Source organism: Festucalex cinctus, chromosome 5 (assembly GCF_051991245.1).
Source record: "Festucalex cinctus isolate MCC-2025b chromosome 5, RoL_Fcin_1.0, whole genome shotgun sequence".
Lineage (NCBI taxonomy): Eukaryota > Metazoa > Chordata > Actinopteri > Syngnathiformes > Syngnathidae > Festucalex > Festucalex cinctus.
In genome coordinates this window covers 27,253,780-27,274,745 of record NC_135415.1, presented here as the reverse complement: position 1 = coordinate 27,274,745, position 20,966 = coordinate 27,253,780, and the positions used below count along the sequence as shown (strand labels likewise).

At 38.6% G+C, this 20,966-nt stretch overlaps 2 protein-coding genes across 3 annotated transcripts; one reads left to right on the top strand and one right to left on the bottom strand.

The window, feature by feature from the left end:
* Window positions 1-207: 207 nt before the first annotated feature.
* On the bottom strand, window positions 208-12,040 carry hmgcra (3-hydroxy-3-methylglutaryl-CoA reductase a). The gene is made up of 21 exons (XM_077521592.1): window positions 11,955-12,040; window positions 11,752-11,878; window positions 10,860-11,068; window positions 10,161-10,272; window positions 9,977-10,064; window positions 9,783-9,867; window positions 9,532-9,637; window positions 8,305-8,411; window positions 8,102-8,221; window positions 7,828-7,988; window positions 6,675-6,928; window positions 5,811-5,974; window positions 4,942-5,136; window positions 4,703-4,861; window positions 3,271-3,428; window positions 3,070-3,175; window positions 2,773-2,943; window positions 2,149-2,289; window positions 1,908-2,066; window positions 1,260-1,414; window positions 208-477 (listed from the first exon to the last, which is right to left on the bottom strand). The coding sequence occupies exons 3-21, from the start codon at window positions 11,022-11,024 to the stop codon at window positions 423-425; spliced, it is 2,661 nt and encodes an 886-aa protein (XP_077377718.1). The 5' UTR covers window positions 11,025-11,068; window positions 11,752-11,878; window positions 11,955-12,040; the 3' UTR covers window positions 208-422.
* A 1,335-nt stretch (window positions 12,041-13,375) lies between these two features.
* Window positions 13,376-20,865, top strand: LOC144019224 (uncharacterized). Of its 2 annotated transcripts, XM_077522148.1 has the most exons (10): window positions 13,376-13,512; window positions 14,853-14,929; window positions 15,643-15,780; window positions 15,878-16,020; window positions 16,091-16,250; window positions 17,411-17,477; window positions 18,342-18,574; window positions 18,912-19,060; window positions 19,911-20,019; window positions 20,219-20,865. In XM_077522148.1, the coding sequence occupies exons 2-10, from the start codon at window positions 14,857-14,859 to the stop codon at window positions 20,350-20,352; spliced, it is 1,206 nt and encodes a 401-aa protein (XP_077378274.1). In that variant the 5' UTR covers window positions 13,376-13,512; window positions 14,853-14,856; the 3' UTR covers window positions 20,353-20,865. The 2 variants fall into 2 exon arrangements, with proteins under 2 accessions (XP_077378274.1, XP_077378275.1); XM_077522149.1 differs by lacking the exon at window positions 19,911-20,019.
* Window positions 20,866-20,966: the final 101 nt, after the last annotated feature.

The window sequence follows — 20,966 nt, the reverse complement described above, 5'->3', positions numbered from 1 at the left end:
CCCCCACCCCCCTGTACTAGAAGATCAATATGTATAATTACGTGGACGTGTATTGGCCGGTTTCCTCAACCACAGAGCCGTTTTGGTCACAACCACGTTGACGTTGTTGGTCCGCTGCCGTCATCTGAAGGCCACCAGTATCTCTTCACGTTGATGGAACAAAGAAAGAAGGGGCACGCTGACCATGTGCATTTGTTGTAAGATTTTTATAAGACCTCAATTCACATGAAAATAAAAACATTTCATGGTCGAAGAGAAACCGACAGCAGTGTTCTCAGACAAAAAAAAAAATACTTGTGTTGTTTTCAAAGCACTTTAAGTCTGCACTCATTTCAGTCCCTCATGTCCGCCATGTGGTCCTGAACTAACTGACTTAGCCAGTGGCAGGACTCACGGAGGGGAGCCATGCTGCCTTTTTGCTCTCAGGAGGCTTGCTTAGTGCAGGTTCCCACATTCTCTTGGAGCTTCACCTTGGATCTAAAGACAGAATTCAAGTTTTCATTCACAATCTTAAAATAAGCTTATGATTTCAGTGGCTTGTGATGTCCTTTCCAAAACTAATCACACTCAAATCAACTATAACAAGGTCTTCACTTTTCAACTGACATCCTTTGGCTATTTCTGTGGAATTAGATTTTTTTTTTTAAATACTAAAATGGTTTAAATCTCAATAGCAATTAGGGATGTAACGATATCCCAACATCACGATACGATATTATCACGATGTGAAGGTCATGATACGATAATTATCACGATATTGTGGGGGGGGGGCCGGGGGGTTGGCAATATGTAAAAAAAGACAACAATATTGTAAAAAAAAAAAAAGAGCTCATACTAAAAAAAGCACAATATTGTGCTTTTGTACATAACAGCAATGCATATAAACCACCTACAATCTATAATAACAATATTGAGGCACTTACTTGCTGATGCAAGCACACATTGATCGCTTCACAAGCAAATTAGGTTCCCCTTCATCTGACAATTAGCATAGATTTTAAACATAGAAGGCCAAAACATCCCTAATGAAAATTAAATTGCACTAATAAACTAGCCACTAGAGGGTGCTAGAACTGCACAAATGGAAATCAACTGGACTTTTTTTTAACAGATGTGTTCCTTTTAAATATTGTGAACATGACGATGACGATATTGTGGCAGTTTTAATATCACGATATCGCCCTTATCGTTACTTCCCTAATAGCAATATACCAATATTAAACAATAATACACACACACACACACACACAAACACTGACCTGTTATGTGCCATGTGACTCTTGACCAGGTGACCAGCTGCCAGAGCAGACATGAGTGACAGTTCCCCAGCCAGCACAGTGGCACACACGACTTTGGCAAGCTGCCTGGCATTCTCCCCTGGACAAGCCTCACTGGCCCCCAGTACGCCCAACATCTGGACCGTGGACACGCGCACAAACAAAATTTCAGAGTCTCCTCCTTTCCTTTAACCAGTGGTTCTCAACCCTGGTTGTCGAGTACCTATTCCAGCCTGTTTTCTATGTCTCCCACAAGCAACAGCTAACCAGAAAGCTCTGCATAAAGCCTGATAACGATCTTCACCTGTGATATGGAAAACAAGCCGGATAGAAATACTTGAGGACCAGTGACTAGACTGTCGTTCCGAGCTGTCAACTTTCCCTTTGGAGCTGGGATGCTGTTTCCCTCTTGTGGATACATGTGAAATTGCATTTAGTATGTTTTTTGTTGTTGTTTGTTTGTTTGTTTGTTTGTTTTTAATGCTGCTGGACAGGGTTACGTGCTAGAGGTTATTAATTTGATCACAGAGGCTACGGCGCGGATCCAATTTTACCCCAGGCCGCTTTTGGCCCCAAGGCCGGACTTTTAACATGTCTGAGCTACATCATACTAATGCCACGCGAGCATACCTGAAGGCAAGCTTGTTGAGGAGGCAAGTTGGTTCCGCCCCCAACAGTGCCGAGCTCGATGGAGGGCATGGTGCAGCTGATGTAAAGGTCTTCGCCTGTCGGGCCTGCCACCTCCATCAGGGTGATGCAGTTACTGCTGCTCACTGACTGGGCGGGGTCCTGGGGTGCACACATAAAGGTACACTATGAAGCTAGGATTGCAATTAAAATAAGCTGAGAGTGATAGAATGTTGTTATTTACCTGTCCACAGGCGATGTAAATGGCCGATACCAGGTTTGCTGCATGTGCATTAAATCCACCAATGCTGCCAGCCATAGCCGATCCAATTAGGTTTTTATTTACGTTCACATCCACCAGAGCTTCTGTCGAGGTCTTCAAAACCTACAATACAGTCGTCAACCTAAGTAAGCACCAACAAATCTATTTTCTACCCACAACCATTCACACATACACAATGACATCCTCACTGTGTGTCCTGTATAGTTATTTAGTGGAAATGAAAAATAAATAAATAAAATTTAGTGGAAATGAAATGACCTCTAGATGCATTCCTTCCTTCACTTATGGTTTACAGTGTTCCCTCACTATAACGCTTTTTCGCTGTTTTTTTTATTTTTTATTTTTTTATTTATTTTTTTGTGCTCTGCGATTGGCTGGAGGGTGTAAACACCGTCTTTCCATAGAAACATCCCGCTGTTTACAAAACAAACACAAAATGACAAAATACAGGTTGGGGGTGTGGGGGTTTAAGACGAAATCACCACCAAAGATTAACATAAACCCAGATGTGTAGACTGAGAGAAAGTTAAAGTGTAAAAGTGTAAAATGTTAAAGTGTACCGGCATACTGGGCCTTTAAACTTACCTCTCTGACAACGTTAGCAGGGATGGTAGCCTCACAGACTGCCGATTTTCCTCTGCCTTCTATCCAGTTCACTGCAGCCGGTTTCTTATCTGTACAGTAGTTCCCACTGACAGACAAAACTTGCAGGTCTGGAAAGTGTTGCTGAAGTTTGTTCAAAGCTTGGTCTGTCCCCTGCAAAAGGGAACGACATTTCAGTGTGTGGTACACTTTTCCATGCCAGACCGCTTTAAACGATGTCGCGCCAAAACTTGATTGACACTGACATAATGAATCTCGCACGTAAATTTCCTAGTTTACCTTTGAGATCATGTTCATTCCCATTGCATCCCCTGTCTTCGAATGGAAACGAATGTACAGATTTCTTCCAGCCAGACACACAAGCAGCTTCTGGAGGCGAGCAAATCTGCCAAAATGTCACCCACGGATGTGCTTTATCACAAAAAACACAACTTGCGGATGGATCATGTGTGTACGTGTCGGCAATAACGCTCAGTTTACCTGCTGGTGTTGTCAAATGCTTCTTTGATGGCCTGGAAACCATCTCTGCTCTCGAGCCAGGCTTTCACTTCAGCAGCCCGGCAGGCAGAAGGAAGCCTCACCACGGGTCCTCGGGTCATGCTGTCGGCCAGGATGCGACTCCTGGCTCCGCCTCCAAGCTACAGATTGAAAAAATCAGAGCCTGTCAGAGACAGACACATAATACAAAAGTAATAACTGGCTCCCTTCTATTCTTTCATGCTTCAAATGATAATGATGTGAAGAGGCATCCATTCATCCATTTTCTGAAGAGCTTATTCCTCATAAGGGTCGTGGGGGTGCTGGAGCCTATCCCAGCTGGCTTCGAGCAACCATTCACACTGAGTGTTCAATTAACCAACCATGCATGTTGATTGTCGTGAAGAGGTGACCTAAACACACACACACACACACACACACACACATATATATATATATATATATATATATATATATATATATATCCATCCATCCATTTTCTTGACCGCTTATTCCTCACAAGGGTCGCGGGGGCTGCTGGCGCCTATCTCAGCTGGCTCTGGGCAGTAGGCGGGGGACACCCTGGACTGGTTGCCAACCAATCGCAGGGCACACAGAGACGAACAACCATCCATACTCACACGCACACCTAGGGACAATTCGGAGCGCCCAATTAACCTGCCATGCATGTCTTTGGAATGTGGGAGGAGACCGGAGTACCCGGAGAAGACCCACGCGGGCACGGGGAGAACATGCAAACTCCACCCAGGAAGGTCCGAGCCTGGACTCGAACCGGAGACCTCAGAACACATATATATATATATATATACATATGGGTGTGTGTGTGTGTGTGTGGGGGTGTGGGGGTGTGTGTTTAGGTCACCTCTTCATATATATATATATATATATATATATATATATATATATATATATATATATATATATACATACATATGAGGTACAAATTATATCAAAAGTCTCCAAACTGGTCTCACAAAAGATATACAGTTGTACCTCAGGTTCTGAATTACAATAATCCGTCCACCCCTCCATCGCAAACTTCCAGACAGCACCATCAATAAGTGAAATCTGCAATATTTTAACATAGTGGTATAGCTTAAAATATAGTGGACCCTGGCTATTCATGGAGGCCAGCCCACGAATATTGAAATTCCTCAAATAATTGACCCCCTATAAAGATGCATTAAAAAAAGAAAAAGTGTCACTTTTTTTAAGTTTCTTAACCACACTAAAAATAATATAAACACATTTAAATGGAAAGCAAGAGCAATAGATAAAACAATTACGATACAGACAGTGTCCCAAGTCCTCTATGTATTTCCAGCACACAAATCACAACAAAATCTAAATGAAAATATGTGGGGCTCCTTCCCTCCCTCCTTGTGCTGGTACTTTCAAAAACCGCCAAATTTACCGCAATTGCCCGACATCCCCGATTGGTGCTGGCCACAAGGCATCCCTCCGTCGTTGCCATGGGAACTTGGAACTGCTTCCCGTCCAGATGTAGCGGCCCAGCCACGCCCACGGGCACAGGCATATAGCCAATCACATTCTCGCAGCAGGTGCCCATAACCTGCAGGACACGGTCACAGCTTTGTAAAACCTGCAGTAAAGAGGACTCGTGTTGACTGTGTGGCATGTGAGCGATCTCACCTTGGAGTAGTCGTAATCAGTGAATGGCAATGACGAGAGCGCAGAGGGAGAGGAAAGCTTTGCTGATATAATTTGTCTCCGTATGGCCACACCCCTCTCAGGCCTCTCCATGATGGCCTCCAGTTTGTAAGCAGGAATGTGTTTGGAGTTGACCAGCATCATCACCTCAGCATCGCTCAGGAAACGAGGCCCTTGCTGTAAACCGACAGAACATTCTGTGTTCGCCTTGGGTGCTCCGAGTCCCGCACCGCCCCACTGTCATATGGTGTTCCACAAGGATCTGTATCGAGGCCCATTCTGTTCTCATTATATTTACTGCCCTTTCGCTCCATCCTTAGAAAACATGGAATTTCTTTTCACTGCTTATGCGGATGACAGTCAGATCTATTTCCCGCTTAGTAAAAAGGACGCTTTCTCATTGAGGCCTCTTTTGTCCTGTCTGGAAGAAATCAAAGCCTGGATGGCTTTAAATTTCTTGAACTTCAATGAGAAGAAAACAGAAGTTATGGTCTTTGGTCCCAGCGGCTCTTCTCATCCTTTTTTTTTTTTATTTATTTATTTATTTTTATTTTATTTTTTAATAAAAAAAAATAAAAAGGCTCTTCTCATCCTGCCGACTTGTTGTGCATTTCCAACATTATGAAAAGTTTATATATATATATATATATATATATATATATATATATATATATATATATAATCCAGAATAATACTTTTGTTAAGTACGAGTCACTTTTAACTTTTAAGTACAATACAGTTAATTTTTAGGTACAGGTTGTTTTTTTTTTTATTTGTTTTTATTTAACAGTTACCCCACGCTGAAAAGATTTACCAACACTTCATTTGAAACTTTAGCACAGATTTCTTACCTGCGGATTGCTGAGAATGGCCACACATTCAACAATGCCTCGAGGCTTCAAAGGGAGGTGCGGTTCTGTGATTTCAGATTTGAGCTCTTCTCCTTCACCAAGAATGAAGACATTACTTGACCCAGGATCTTTAACAGGGCCCAGCAGTGGCCGGATAACCTCATCTCGAAAAAGCAACGAGAAGAAGTAAATTCAAATTGTGTTTGAAGCATTCTTGGGTTGCAATCTGGTTGACAGCGCAGTTAGCACTGAATTTCCCCATCTGCGCGTGCTTAGTGGATTACACGCTCCCGGATTGCTCCATTTATACCAGTTAGCGCCGCGCTAGGGATGTAACGATAAGGGCAATATCGTGATATTAAAACTGCCACAATATCGTCGTCGTCTAAAAGGACCACATCTGTTAAAAAAAAAAAAAGTCAGGTTGAGTTCCATTTGTGCAGTTCTAGCACCCTCTAGTGGCTAGTTTATTAGTGCAATTTACTTATGAGGGATGTTTTGGCCTTCTATGTTTAAAATCTATGCTAATTGTCAGATGAAGGGGAACCTAATTTGCTTGTGAAGTGATCAATGTGTGCTTGCATTAGCAAGTAAGTGCCTCAATATTGTTATTAGAGCTTGTAGGTGGTTTATATGCATTTCTGTTATGTACAAAAGCACAATCTTGTGCTTTTTTTAGTATGAGCTCTTTTTTTTACCATATGGTGATCTTTTTTTAAATATCACCAACCCCCCCACAATATCGTGATAATTATCGTATCGTGAGTTTCATATCGTGATAATATCGTATCGTGATGTTTGGATATCGTTACATCCCTAAGAGCCCTAAGAGCGCTAAATGACTGTAACTGAGCACAGACATACTTATATCTTCCCGTCCCCCAGCCGTGGTGGAAGTCAGACTTTGCGAGGGTGCATGAGGTTGCAGGAGATGAAGCGCCTTCCTGCAGCAAGTCTCTGTGGCCTGTCGTGGAGCCAGGGGCAGGGTGGACATCGTGATGGGGTTCCTTATTGATAGGGTTGATTCCATCTCCACTTGCTCAAAGAAGATGTACTTGATGGCCAGAAGCAGAGCCAAGGACAGGCAGATCACCTGCTCAATATCCATGGTAACCATTCTGTAAGAAAACATTGGTAAAAAGTTCAATATTGCTTCAACCAAAAGCATTTAGTGTCACACTTTTTATTATATGTATTTTGAAAATAAAAAAAGGTATTCAAGTAAATTCAAATGAATCTGTAGGGATGGGAGACTTAATGAGATTTATACATTCACACCAGAAAAAGTTATTTGGACCACTTGTTTGGTCCAGGGTGGCACGGTGGATGACTGGTTAGCACGTCCTCCCAGTTCTGAGGACTCGGGTTTGAGTCCAGACTTCCTGGGTGGAGTTTGCATGTTCTCCCCGTTCCTGCTGTTTTACTGGATTTTGACTGATTTTGCAAGGCCCACGGAATATTGTGTTCTATTGCTATAAAAGCATGGAACCTACCAAAAGAAAGATTAAAGTCTCTTCTTTCATCAGGAAAAAAAAGTATGATTCTATCTGTTTCCGTTTTGCAATTTCATAAATTTTCCCCCAATCTATTTAAAATTGGAAGTAATTGAGCTTTTTTTCTACATGGCCCTGGTTGATCTCCTTTGCTCTGCTGCCACCTGCTGGCCGTTTGTGTAATAACTACCATTTCTGCAACCGTTCTTTGCAGTTGACAGGCTGCATCAAAGCCTTCTGTATGCTCTAGCATAAAAAAAACACACACAAAAAAACATAAATATGTCTTTGGGACACTTAAAACATTTAAAAAAACAAAAAAAACAAAAAAAACAAAAAACGGATTTACACGTTATTGGGAGCAAATGCGTTAATTCTGACACGGATGTTGTTTGCCAATAATTTCAATACACACCATTGAAACACTGTTGTCGACTTTTTCCAAGTTGGGAAACATTTGTTGGACATTGATTTTTGTCCTGGTGTGTTGTTTGAAAGAAGATGGATTGTTGGCGTCCATTTACCTGGTGAGGTAAAAATGCCACAGCGGTATCTCTGGTTCGATCCTCCTTGGGGACAGGTGTTCTTGATCAATGGCACCCTGTGGAATTCCCACTGTAGCATTGAACAACAGGGGCTCAGCAATCCACCTACTGTGAGCATGAACCATAACAAGGCCCAGAGACTGCACACAAAGGCGATGCACAACCCATCAAGCACGTTCTCAGAATGGAAACAAGAAACCAACTGCAAGGAAACAGTAAATAAACACAAGTAAGAACGTACGAAATGTATTACCATAATCATTTTGACTCTCTGGGTGACAGGATTTGGTTTGTTATCCTGCTCTTCCTCCAGTACCCGAGAGAAGTGGCTCAGCTGCCAAATCGGATGGCCTTCCTGACTCTCACGAGACAGCTGCAGGAAAACCAAAGCATTACGAACACAACTGCAAACTCTTTGAGTACATAAAAATCGACTGAGATAAACTGAACTCTTACCTCCAGCACCAGTGACACACATGCAGGGAAGAATGTCATGAATACAAAATAGTTGGCTAAAATGGACATGCAGCCGAAGCAGCACATTATTTCTAACTGTCGAACACCTGAAATATACAAAGTTACAAACTATTTTTACCATATTTTAGTGATTAGACATTCAAAAAATTTACATTCATAGAATAAATAACATATAATGACTCATTATGAATCTAATAGTGTATTACCACCCAACACAGACTTATTTAAATTTATTTACTTTACTTTAAATATGACAACCTTTATTATTTCAACTGGAGGAATTCACATTGTTTTAGCAGTAACAGTGGATACAGGAAATAAGAAAATAGCATGCCAGAGAATACATTTGTAGAATAAATACATTGCACAAAATAGTAATATGGGCTGGCCATTACTAAGCTGTCCAACCAGCAACGTTATGTTATTGTATTGCTACTTGTTAATTTTGAAGGCTAAGATCTGATCAATCAAATTGAATTGTTTTCTTTACTACAGAATTGGTAATGGTCAAGAAATCCATGACACCATCATTTGAATGAATTATAGAAAAGTAAACTGGAAGCCAGTTGTACTGATTTCATTCAAATATGAACTGTACTTTTTTTTTGTTTGCACGATTTTGCACTAAGACGTACATACATTTAATAATTCTGACTTAAGATTTGCACAATAAATTGTGTTTGTTATATCATTATGTATTCAATCAATTTATAAAGGAGTATATAAATAACCTATTCCGAAAATATTCATTTTAAAAATATTTTTAGCCTTAATTTTACATCATAATAGATCCCGTTTACCATGAGGGGGTGTAATTGATTCAGTGATATGAATTTTGGGCCATATAGTGCAGATCAACATTCATCCATAGATTTTCAACACCACTTATCCTGTTCACGGTCACAGGGCGCTGGACCCTGTCACAGTTGAGGTCAAGTGAAAAGCAGACAACAACCTAGACTGATTGCCAGTCAGTCGCAGAGCACTCAGTTTACCATTTTGCAAACAATCTTTTGCAACTAAACCCCACACTGCCTGCATCCAAGTCAGGCGAATGTATCGCTACTACTACAGCATCAGTGACCTCACAAATGATGATTCCTAATCAAATTATTGTAACACCAGCTCTCAATCTCAAGTCATCAGTTAAGTTTATTTTGCTTTCTGTACTCAATCAAACCGAGAGTAAAGTCAAAATAACAGTACCTGACATAGTTCCCACACCGATCACTAAGCACTCCACCAGTGCATCTAAGGTGAATGTAGGTCCCAGTACTGCCATACCTCGAGCAATATTCTGCCTAACTTCGTCCTGAGGGAACATTGAAATCCAAAAAAATCAATCAATTATTCATTTTATTAACACATTCACTGCCAGCCCAAAAATGCATCATTTGGCGTCTTTTTCCGTCAATGGCAGTGAATGAGTTAAGGGATCTACTACACACGTTTTGTACCTGAGAACTGGAGCTAAGGGCAAACTTGGCGAGAGCACATGCTTTGGAGAGGTCAATCAGCAGCAGAAAGAAAGGCAGAGCCTCACTGGAAGACACGCCAGAAAAAATAATAAACCATTAAAGTTTCTCAAATGGAGATAGTAGTAATAACTGTATACTACATTAAAAAAAAGAAGAAGAAAAAAAATCCTTACTTGAGGCCGGTCAGCTCTTTATCAAGGAAGTGAATGACCACTGTGCTGAATACAAAGCTGGAAAAAATTGTGAAAAGCCCTGCAATGCCTGGGGAAAAAATGAATGTGGCAAAAAAAAATAAAAAAATCACATACAGAACACATTTTAATAATAGCCCTCGTGTATAATATCAACAATTCATACCCAAAATATATTTGGATCCCAGTTGTCTTAAGTTCTGGAATTGGAAGTAAATATAGACGATGGCAATGCAACGGGTGATGGTCAGGATGATGATGTCACTGCTCAGAATTTCCTGTTAAAAAGAATGTACATGTAAATCAATCAAAACAAAGTTGACCAGTGCTAAAAAAAAATAATAATAATGATAATGATACAGTGCAGAGATGGTACAAAGGCATGACTCTACATTAAGCCTTTTCGGGTTAGTCAATATTTTTTTTCAAAATTCTATAATAGTCGGTCCCTACACGCGTGTTATTTTACAAATTATTCGTTCTTTGATAATGCAAAGTCAATGAATATTCTGCTTTTGAGGTCTCCTGAAAAGGTTGATCACAACATAATACACCAACAGAACTCATCACTTTATCACCGCAAGCACGACGCTATAACAAAAATAATATAATAATATACGATAAAAGATAATAAATGTCATAATTCATAATAAAAGATAAAGTCACATAATAAAAGATAACTCAGTCAGTCTGGAGCCCCAGGGATTCTGCCACCATTTTATTACTATTTTTTTTCGACCCCCCCCAGGTCCTGTCAATGAATTGTAAAAACCAAACGGCTTTTTCGACGCCAGACAGAGCAATTTTCCTGGGGGGGAACCCCGTTTAATATTTTCAGGTAGATTGCGTCATCGCATTTACTCACCTCATCTGTTTTGGGGCAGTCAAAGTTCCAACCACAGATTTGGTCATTCCCAGTGAACATATTCATGGACATCATACAGACCGTGAGGGTGACGGTGCCTACGATGACCTCCCAGGCATGGGAGGCCACCACAAGTCCGTGAATACGGAACAGATGGGTCAGCATGGTGGAAGAGGACTGTTGAATACCAGAAGAGGAGAACCACAACACTATGAGAAAAAAAAAAATCTTGTGTAATTTTCCATACACAAAAACAATTGAGAAACATCTTAATCTGTAACTCAGTGGTGTCCAAACTACGGTCCGGGGGCCATTTGCGGCCCGCCGTCCATTTTTCAGTGGCCCGCGACATATGCTAAAAATAGCATTTGACTCAGTTCAAATAAAATAAAAACAAAAATGTTTGGAGATGGTCAAAGTAAGAAGGGAGGTATCGGAAAACAGGTGCTATTAAAGGTTAGTTTAGTTAACTAAAACTAACGAAGACATTAAAATTAAAAAAACTATTTTGTTCACGAAATAAAATAAAAACGAAGATGCTTTTTAAAAAAGAAAACTAACTGAAACTACATTTTATGTTTACAAAAGTAACTAAACTAAAACTAACTATAATTATAGCAAAAATGTCCTTCATTTTAGTATTTGGTAATTAATTTAATGCATGAGCCTTTAGGGATGATTTCAAATGGGATTTTTAGTAGATTTATTTTAATGTTGGCTACATACAAATGTATGTATGTTTTGTTATTACAATAAAAGTCTACTAACTTTAGTGACGTTATTGAATTTTAAAACACCCTTTAAAGGCAATTTTATTATTCAGATAATTACACCCTACTTCAACTCACAAGTACATACCAATACAAATACTATCTATACAAGAGTGACCTACCTGTGAGCGTCAGCAGATTGGTGGAATGGGAAGAGATTTAGCGATAAAGGCTGCTCGCGTCAAGGGGAGAGCGAGTGGGCTGAACTTGAGCCTCCCAACATGAGTTAACATCCAAGTTGAGCGGATTCTGCAATTAAAGAGCCCACATGGAACCATGGCACGCTACTACATCATACGAGGCCTGAGCCAATCACGGCGCCCACCTGCTTCAATGACGCTTTCTCTACGCCCCGTTTCCTTGGTGACGCCAGTGTGGGCGTGGCCCATGTAAGGACTCCTCACTGCACCACTCTCTCTTTCTCTCTCTCTCTCTCTCTCTCTCTCTCTCTCACGACTGATTATCACAGTCAAATCAACAATCTGTACAGATTGTCGAACGAGCGTATTCCGAACAAAGGTGCGGTTTTCAAAGAATAGCAATAAATAACACGGCAAGGAAAGAAAGTAATGCAAGTGTCATTTGACCCGTTTCATTCTGTGTGTCGCTCATCTTCACTTGACAGTTCTCTTCTCTGCCGGTTGTAGCCTATCGAATCACGCCGGCACGTCAACGCAGTTTCTCCTGTGACGTGACGGCGTCGGAACGGAGATTGAAAAGTTGATTAACTGTAGTCATGCAGCCAAAACGAATTTCACACTCCATGTTGTATGGTTGGCAGTTGGCACGGACGTATAAGTTGATAGACTCAGTTGGCTCTCACGGCTGAAGCTATGGAGGACCAAAGATGCCAAAAATTCAAAATAAATAAATGATTAAATAAATAAATAAATAAATAAATATGACTAAAAGTGAAAATAAAGACGGATAAAAAATGTAATTCGAAAATTATTAATATATTATTAATTAGTATTATAAAAAATACATATAAATGAAAATAATAACTACACATATATATTAGGGCTGGGAATCTTACGATTCGATTCGATTACGATTTTTGGGTCTACGATTCGATTCAGAATCAACTTTAGATTCTCGATTCAAATGATTTTCGATTTGAAATTATTTGATTGACAAATGATTTCTGCTTCAATTTACAGATATGCACAACGTTGTCATGATATACTCCAGTCTGCTTTGCAAGACAAAATGACAAATAGAGACATTGAAGTGTATTTTTTTTTTAAACATTTATTGATTTTGTATTGTAAGTGCCTTTTTCCACAAAAACAGCATGTTGTTATTGTCTATTACTAAAGTTGATATGTATGTTTATGTCTTATTCTTGGACTACATAATGTATTACCATTGTCAGTATGAACCATAAGAATGTGATATCTGTTACCTATGATCACATCACCATTATTAGCACTTAATAATTCAGTTAATGATATGCCATCATATTGTCTATATATTGATAAAAATAAAAAATAAACATTTTTAAGATAGAAATACTGTAACTTGCAGGAAGTACTGTATATTTGTATTTTTATAGATTAGAGACGGGGGTGGGATTAAATAAATTTTCTTCTTCCCGCTCCCTTTCAAGGCAGAATCAAATTTTCCTCTCTTTTCTCTTATTTATTTATTTATTTATTTATTTATTTATTTATTTATTTATTTATGTATGTTCATATTATGAAACTACAGTATGACTTGCTGCTGTGTTCAACTCTTACACTATTGCCTGGGGTTAATGGTTGTTTGTCCCTCTTGCGCCGCTGGATGGCAACGTTGTCCTACTAGTGGATATTATCGATACACTCGCTTTTAGGAGTGTTTCACGTCGACAACTCGTGAGAGGGAGGTCGAGTATTTCTCAGGTACTTTTAGCTGATGATTTTCCACATTCAGACGGTGGTTACTCGAGAAGAAAGTTTAATAACAGCAAGTGAAAATCGCCGAATTTATGTTTGGCTAGCAAGCTAGCTTTCCAGTACAGTACTGTAAATGAGTGAACATGTAAACAGCTACGATGAAGTCTTTGCATTACACCTAAAGATCGCAATTGAGCTTTCTCGCCGATAGATAGCAGTGTTTCCACAGTTTTGCCTTCTACGGCTCTCAGTTTTGTCTAGGTAAACGCTGGTTTAATTAAGTTTCTCACCTGTTTCACAAGCTACACATCGCTAGCTTTCAAATTAAACCCATTTTGGAAAATCCGACGAGCAAAAATTCTAATTATTTGTTTAAAGTGTCCAACATAGCCATTTTTAATGGAGAGGCTATTATAACTTTGGGTGAAGTTGCTGCATTTGGTGGCCTGCCTTTGCCACAAAAACAAAATGACGTTAAGTCTCCAACCCTCAAAATGAGACCCATTTTGAAAAATCTAATTGACAAAAATTGGAATATATTGAGTTCAAAGTGTCCAACATGGGCATTTTTAATGCCAAAAACACTTTACATGAGTGATTTTTAATGGGAGGAAATAATTATGTATTATGTGTATAAGGTGTTAGTTTAATTGATATCCACATCACCGTTATCAGACTATTGTAGTGATATACGTAACATTTTTTGGTGGACAAATCTGAAAATTCTGACTGTCTGGTGCATTTTTTTGCCATGTTACCTGCCCTAATGCAGTTTATAGGTTAATTTTTTTTTTATAATAACACAATTGCACAGCTCCAGCTCGATGGAAGAATACGCTTGTAAATCTTCATTCATTCGTCACGGTTTCCTGACAGAAACAAAAGATCCAGATGGACGTTAAAAAAAAGTGGCTAAAATTGCAAATGTTTTAAACACATTTATTTTGTCAATATCTTGAAACCAGGTAACAGACAGATGCCAGCCGACGTGCAGCGAAACTAACATAAGATCAACCTGGTAGTTAACTAAAACTAACTTGTTTTACTATCAAATAGAGAAACCTGTACGTATTGTAATTGAAAAATTACGTGTATTGATCAATACTGTGGAAAAGGTTTGGCATTGATTGAAGCACTGCAAAAACATAAGATAGCATGACTACAAAAGCAAGCTAGATGCTTTTATCGTCAGTGGAATGTCTTTTGTCAATTTTAGACATTTTATGGGGGGTGGCAATTATGACGGATTTGTCTCAAGAGTCATGTCATGTCTCAAGATCAAGCCAAGGAATGATCTGCCCTTTTCAAAAATTAAATCATGTTTTTGTTTTGTTTTGTTTTTCCAGAAAAATGCAAGAGAATGTAAAGACAAAAGATAGTGCTAATATGAAAATTCTCCCAGCAACGAAGACATCTTTGACAGGTCTAAATTGTCTTGCAAAGTGTTTTGCATATTATTCACTAGGGATGTAACGATATCGAAACATCACGATACGATATTATCAGGATATGAAGGTCGAGATACGATAATTATCACAATATTGTGGGGGGGTTGGCAATATTTAAAAAAGGTCACAATCATGTAAAAAAAAAGAAGAAGAAAAAAAGAAAGAAAAAGAGCTCAAACGAAAAAAAAAGCACAATTACAATCTAATAAAAATATTGAGGCACTTACTTGCTAATGCAAGCACACATTGATCGCTTCACAAGCAAATTAGGTTCCCCTTCATCTGATAATTAGCATAGATTTTAAACATAGAAGGCCAAAACATCCCTAATGAAAATTAAATTGCACTAATAAACTAGCCACTAGAGGGTGCTAGAACTGCACAAATTGCAATCAACCTGACTTTTTTTTAAGAGATGCGTTCCTTTTATATATTGTGAACATGACGACGATGATATTGTGGCAGTTTTAATATCACAATATTGCCCTTATCGTTACATCCCTATTATTCACTGCTCCTTCATTTCAGTTGCCCTGATCATGTACTGCATTTACATATCGCATAAAAGTTCTCCAAATTATTTGAGTATGTGATATGAAATTACCTGAACAGTAGAATACTGAAGCGATATTACTGGTGCGAATGATTACCATTGACGATTATTTTTCCCTATCCACGGATATGGCAGGTAGAACTCTGGAAGTTGTGAACCGTAGGAATCGCTTTGGTGAAAGTTTGCTCCATAAAGCTGTACTTGGTGGAGATGTTCAGCTGCTGAAAGACATCCTGAAGCTTAGACCAGATGTCAACATGACTGACAATACAGGTAAGACGCAACGTGAAGTCTAGACAGTTTAAAGCAGTCCATTTTTTTGTTACATTTTATCTTGCTCACGGTTATAGCGTATGTTTTCCACTCCCAGGACGAACAGCCCTACATGAAGCTGCTCTACGTGATCAGTATGAGGCTTGTTCTTGTCTGATTAACGCTGGTGCTTTGGTCAACATTGGAACACGCAAGAAAGTTACACCTTTGCATGAAGCCATCACATTTGGCAATAAAATGGTACTTTAAAAAGACTTGATACACTTTTCATTTCCAGTAAATGCATGAGCTGGTTTTGGTTTCACTACAGATAGTGGAGCTGCTTCTGAAAAATGGCGCGCAGCCCCCGTTGGAAACTACGGAGGATGAAACTGCATTCGGCATTTCTGAAAAACGTTCTCGTAAAGTGCGGGCGGCTAAAACAAAAGCGAAAGGCAAACTGCTTGTTGACACCGGAGGAGAAATAGTAGGTATGAAACGTTTTTCTTTTTTATGACTATGGTTCGGACTAAGAACGTCATTCTTTTTTTTTTTTGTTACATTGAACAATCAAAAGCTATGTATACATAACATGAAATTATATACTAACTGTGTGAGAATATGTAAACTTCACATATTTTATTCATCTATATAAGCAGGGTCTGTTGTTTTATAGCAGTCGACCCTTTGGTAGGTCGGCATCACAACTGAGTATTTTCTTCCTTTTAAAACTAATTCTTTTAAAACGATTCTGTTTTCCCCCACCAAAAGATAGAACGGAATTATTTCCTTGCTGGTTTGCAAAAAAAATAAATAAATCTGTTTTATGAGAAAGTTGGTTTTGCAATAATGTAATTATTTATTCAGATGAAGAGTCTGAATATCAATAAGCACGGAATATTTGTTTTCTTTATTGTTTCTTGTTAAATACAATTCTGCTACGATTTAGATGAATTTCACTACAAGCGTTTGAGTAGTTTTATTGTCATTGAAGGTTTGTAATTAAAACATGTCTCACATTAATAATGTGGTTTTCGTGATGATTTAAACAAAGTGTGTAGGAGCCTAAATTCTAATTTTGAGTTAAGTAATATTTGGATAAAGGTGATTTGAGTTTATTATGATAAAAGCCACAGCATTGTTTATTCAGGATCTATTGTATTGGCTTGAGACGGAGGAATCTGTGTGGTACACAGAAGTAATGAGGTCAGGCAATATGAAGTAGAGCGACACAGTTTTTTGATCTCCTAAATCTCCCGATCTCAACTCATAATCTTCTCATAAACTCTTTAATTACGTCTCTTTCGCTATTTCATTTGTGAACTTTTGTACATTTGATTTTATTTTGACGAAAGTGAACAAAACCAAGACGACGAAGCCGCGGATACGAAACACGGAAATGAGTTTGGAGCGTCAAGCTGAAGCTTTACTAATTACGAACCTACACAGTGAATCAATCCACACAGAATTTAAAGCATAAAAGTGGAAACAAAAAAAAGGACTAGTAATTGCTGCTTGGCATATTAAACAATTATCTACAATCATGTTTTCAGCTACACTTTATACATGGTGAGAACCATAATTGACAGTTTTAGTAGTCCACCGAATCTACATCTATTTTCAGCTAAAATTAAGTATGTTTCTTTTCCAGGGGAAAAAGTGCAGATGGAAACTCAGGACATGTTTGACCCAGTCAACACTATTTGTTGTGCCTTTGGGTGAGTGTAATGTTTCAGTGACTGATCAGCAAAATGTAACATTTTAGTTATTCGGCTGATCGTGAGTAGAGCTGTCAAAATTAATTGATTATGAAATTAATCGACAACTATTTTAATAACCGAGTGACCGTTTGGAGCCATTTTTATTTTTTATTTTTAAATTGTCCAAATCCTCTGATTTCAGCATATACTGAGTTTCTGCAGTCCTTCATGAAAGAAAACTGCTGTGCCAAAAAGGGGGTTTAAATGGTTTACTTAGTTTAACTTAACAGTCCACTCACTATATAAAAGATGTTGGGGTAGTTTTGTTAAAAAATAAATAAATAAATAAATAAATAAATAAATAGATAAATAAATAAATAAATAAATAAATAATGTGCCGAGGTATCCGATCGGAACTCTGAATCTGCAAATCTCAAAATGAGGTAACTCGGATTGGGGTCCAAAAAAAAAAAAAAAAAAAAAGTATGATCGGGACATCCCTACTAAAAAATATTTGATAGTGAAGTGACAGCACTAATCGCGAGGCAGCCTGTATAAGTGTCAGATTTAGAAACATCACTGATGGTGATATGGTACTTATGCCAGATTTCAGTGCAGATGATGTAGGTTCACTTCTCTGATGGGATCGTTTGAATGTGAGTGTGTCTGTTTCTATTATGTACCCTGTGATTGAATCGCAACCAGTAGTCTATTTTTTTCTCAATATGTGGCCTGTGATTGACAGGCTTTTCACCAAGTCAGCTAACCTTACCACAATGCGACCGCAAAAAAAAAAAAAAAAAAAAAAAAGGATATTCAATAGCTGATCTCAAACAAGAATTGTTCCAGAAAAGGCTAACATTATACATTTTTCTTTTGAAGGGAAAAGAGTGACAGCCACAATCAGGAGTATGAGACATCCGATGACGACTCTATAAGCCTATTACATGGCATAGATCCTGTCCAAAGCAGAGGGACAGTGGCAGGCTTGGAAAAACATCATTTAGCTTTGGAAACTGTTACCAAGGAGCAGAAAAACAGGATGGAGATAAGTCCACTAAAGACTTCTTCAGGGACGGAGCAGGAAAACTTGACAGACTATAAAGCAGACTGTGGTGAGTGATGATCAAACACACCTAAAATGTCACTTTACTATATGGGCAGAAACACCATATGTCCAAATGTAGTATATTTAATATTTTATTTTCACAAAACAATATGTCCCGACTTCATCTGTTATGTTTATGAAGCATAAGCAATTTAAAGTGTTGAAAATATCTAGCTTGAAACAAATGTATTAATGCTCTTGAACACTCAATAACAAACAAAAATAGTAGGGTTAGATATGTTTGAGTAGGCTTGTTTTGTTAAAATTGATTAAAAGGTCAATTGCAAAAAAAATCATGTTTTGCGTGAATTCCAACCTGATTGGACTTTGCTCTCCCCCAACAGGTGAAACGTCCACTTACTGCCATAAACAGCCACCGTCCCATTTGAGCATCTATCCCACCCAAAGTGACAGAACAGCAAGTGTAGAATCAGTAGATGCTATAATACCTGCAGAAATTCAGATGAGAGAGAAAGACACCATGGCTGATAACGTGAGTGTGTAACTTGTGCTATTTTCTTGCTTAAATGAGGTCATATGACCACAGTGGGAAATTTGATTTCATAATTTTGTCTCCATTAAAAGAGTATTTGCCATTTGATGTGGCCTGTGAAAAGTGCTTTCTTGATAACTTATCATTAACTTAAAACATCTTATCTCAGTCTCTCTCCGCCTGTCTTCTCATCCCTGTTAAATATTTTTTTCATGGCGTCACTTGAGGGTCTGCTACGCTTGGTGCCTACACTTCATAGTCATACAAAACCCCTACACCACCGAGCGAATGCCCCCTGCGCACACTCTGCCAATGAGAGCGCCACTGCCCCCTAATGTAGTGGAGGTGCAATTGCACTTTATTCTAATGCAGTGTAAAAATAAATAAATAAATAAATAAATAAATAAATAAAAAAGCATGTTCACCGAGGTCAAACACGCCCCCCTTGACGAAGCCTCGCGCCCCACTATTTGAGAATCACTGCTGTGTTGTGATGTTATTGTGTTATTATGTTGTTAAATGTTAATTTTGAACCTCGATTGTGGCACTTGTCCAACCCTTTGCCCATGTGGCACCACCATCTTGGCAAAGATGTGCAGCAAAGCATAAGCTGAAGATCTCTTCTGTGCCCTGCTAGCCCATTAAGGAAATTGGAAACACTGTAGATGGCTTTCAAATGGCTTTCTGCTTCTCAGTGTTGTTGAATGTCATTTGATCAGCCTTGGGGTTTCACATGTCCTATTTGGGAGTCTTTAATTAATTGGGTTTTTTTTTTATGTTTTTTTTTTTTTTCTCACAACTAAGTGGTGTAAACAAAGTGTTTCTCTTATTTTTTCCTCTCATTTGCCAGGTGACGTTCTCAGAAAAAAAATTGTCTCACCCCCTCGGTCGGAGGGCTGCATCAAGATGCTCTCTTCAACATGACAACAGTAGTTTTACTCAGGAAGCACTGACCACAGGTCTGCTTTCACTAATGCTGACATGTTACTTATTGGTTGCTCCACTCACTTCCTGTCTTTGCGACTTCCTTATCGGCAACTCAAAAATAATTGTCTAACTGTCAAAAAAAGCAAACAGTGAAGTATGCCAGGTTCTATGAACATCTTCAATGACTGTAATTTGTAATTTTATTGAGTGGATATCTTTTGTGTCTTGCAGTGCCAAGCGACAAAACACATATCATGAAAATCAAGACGGTCCGTTTGCTGGCTGATGAAGAACTGATACCAAATGCTGTACTCGACGGCTACTGGGAAAGGTTTTCACAGAGTGATGCAGAATTAAAATGGTAACCTCTCCAACTGTCTCCAAGATTTGATTTGAGGTGTCTATTGTTGAATCCGAATCAATTTTGATTTGTGGCCTCATCTCTTGGCATCAATTTATTATCACTGTTTTGGGTTTGCCATTTTGTCTGTTTAATTTTTCAGTTTTGTTATCAGCTCTTTGAGGTAATCCAAAAAATGTGTTTACAGTTTAAGCATGTTGGGGGGGTTTTCCCCCAAAAATTGTATTTTTGGTGCTATGATCCTGAGCACAAAAAAAAAAAAGAAAAAAAAAAAGGCTTCATCAGAGCAAAACAATGTCCTTTTATCCACAAGGGCTTTGAGCGACTCAGTTTCCTGTTTTTTTCAGTTTTGTCAGTTTATTTGGATATGTTTTTTGGTCAACTTCTTCTCATGTAGCCAAATAAGCTACCGAAATTATTTGAAACAGAATGATGCACTAAAAACTGACATCTTTGATAAAACTGCAACAAATGGGCAGAATTAATAAACGGTGAACTGAATTTTGGATATAGCTCATCTTTGGTTGTCCTACTGCTTTGTGGTCTTGCCTCGACAGTATCTATGATGCTCACTTGGATCAGTGGTGTAAATAATAAATGTGTACATTGTGCAGTTGA

Coding starts and splice junctions, on each gene's coding strand:
- hmgcra (XM_077521592.1), bottom strand. CDS start 11,024: ATGCTGACCCATCTGTTCCGTATTCACGGACTTGTGGTGGCCTCCCAT. Junction 9,638..9,782: donor CCCTTAGCTCCAGTTCTCAG/GTACAAAACGTG, acceptor ATGTTCCCTCAG/GACGAAGTTAGGCAGAATAT. Junction 5,137..5,810: donor CCATTCTCAGCAATCCGCAG/GTAAGAAATCTG, acceptor GTCGGTTTACAG/CAAGGGCCTCGTTTCCTGAG.
- LOC144019224 (XM_077522148.1), top strand. CDS start 14,857: ATGCAAGAGAATGTAAAGACAAAAGATAGTGCTAATATGAAAATTCTC. Junction 14,930..15,642: donor AACGAAGACATCTTTGACAG/GTCTAAATTGTC, acceptor CGGATATGGCAG/GTAGAACTCTGGAAGTTGTG. Junction 17,478..18,341: donor ACTATTTGTTGTGCCTTTGG/GTGAGTGTAATG, acceptor TTTCTTTTGAAG/GGAAAAGAGTGACAGCCACA.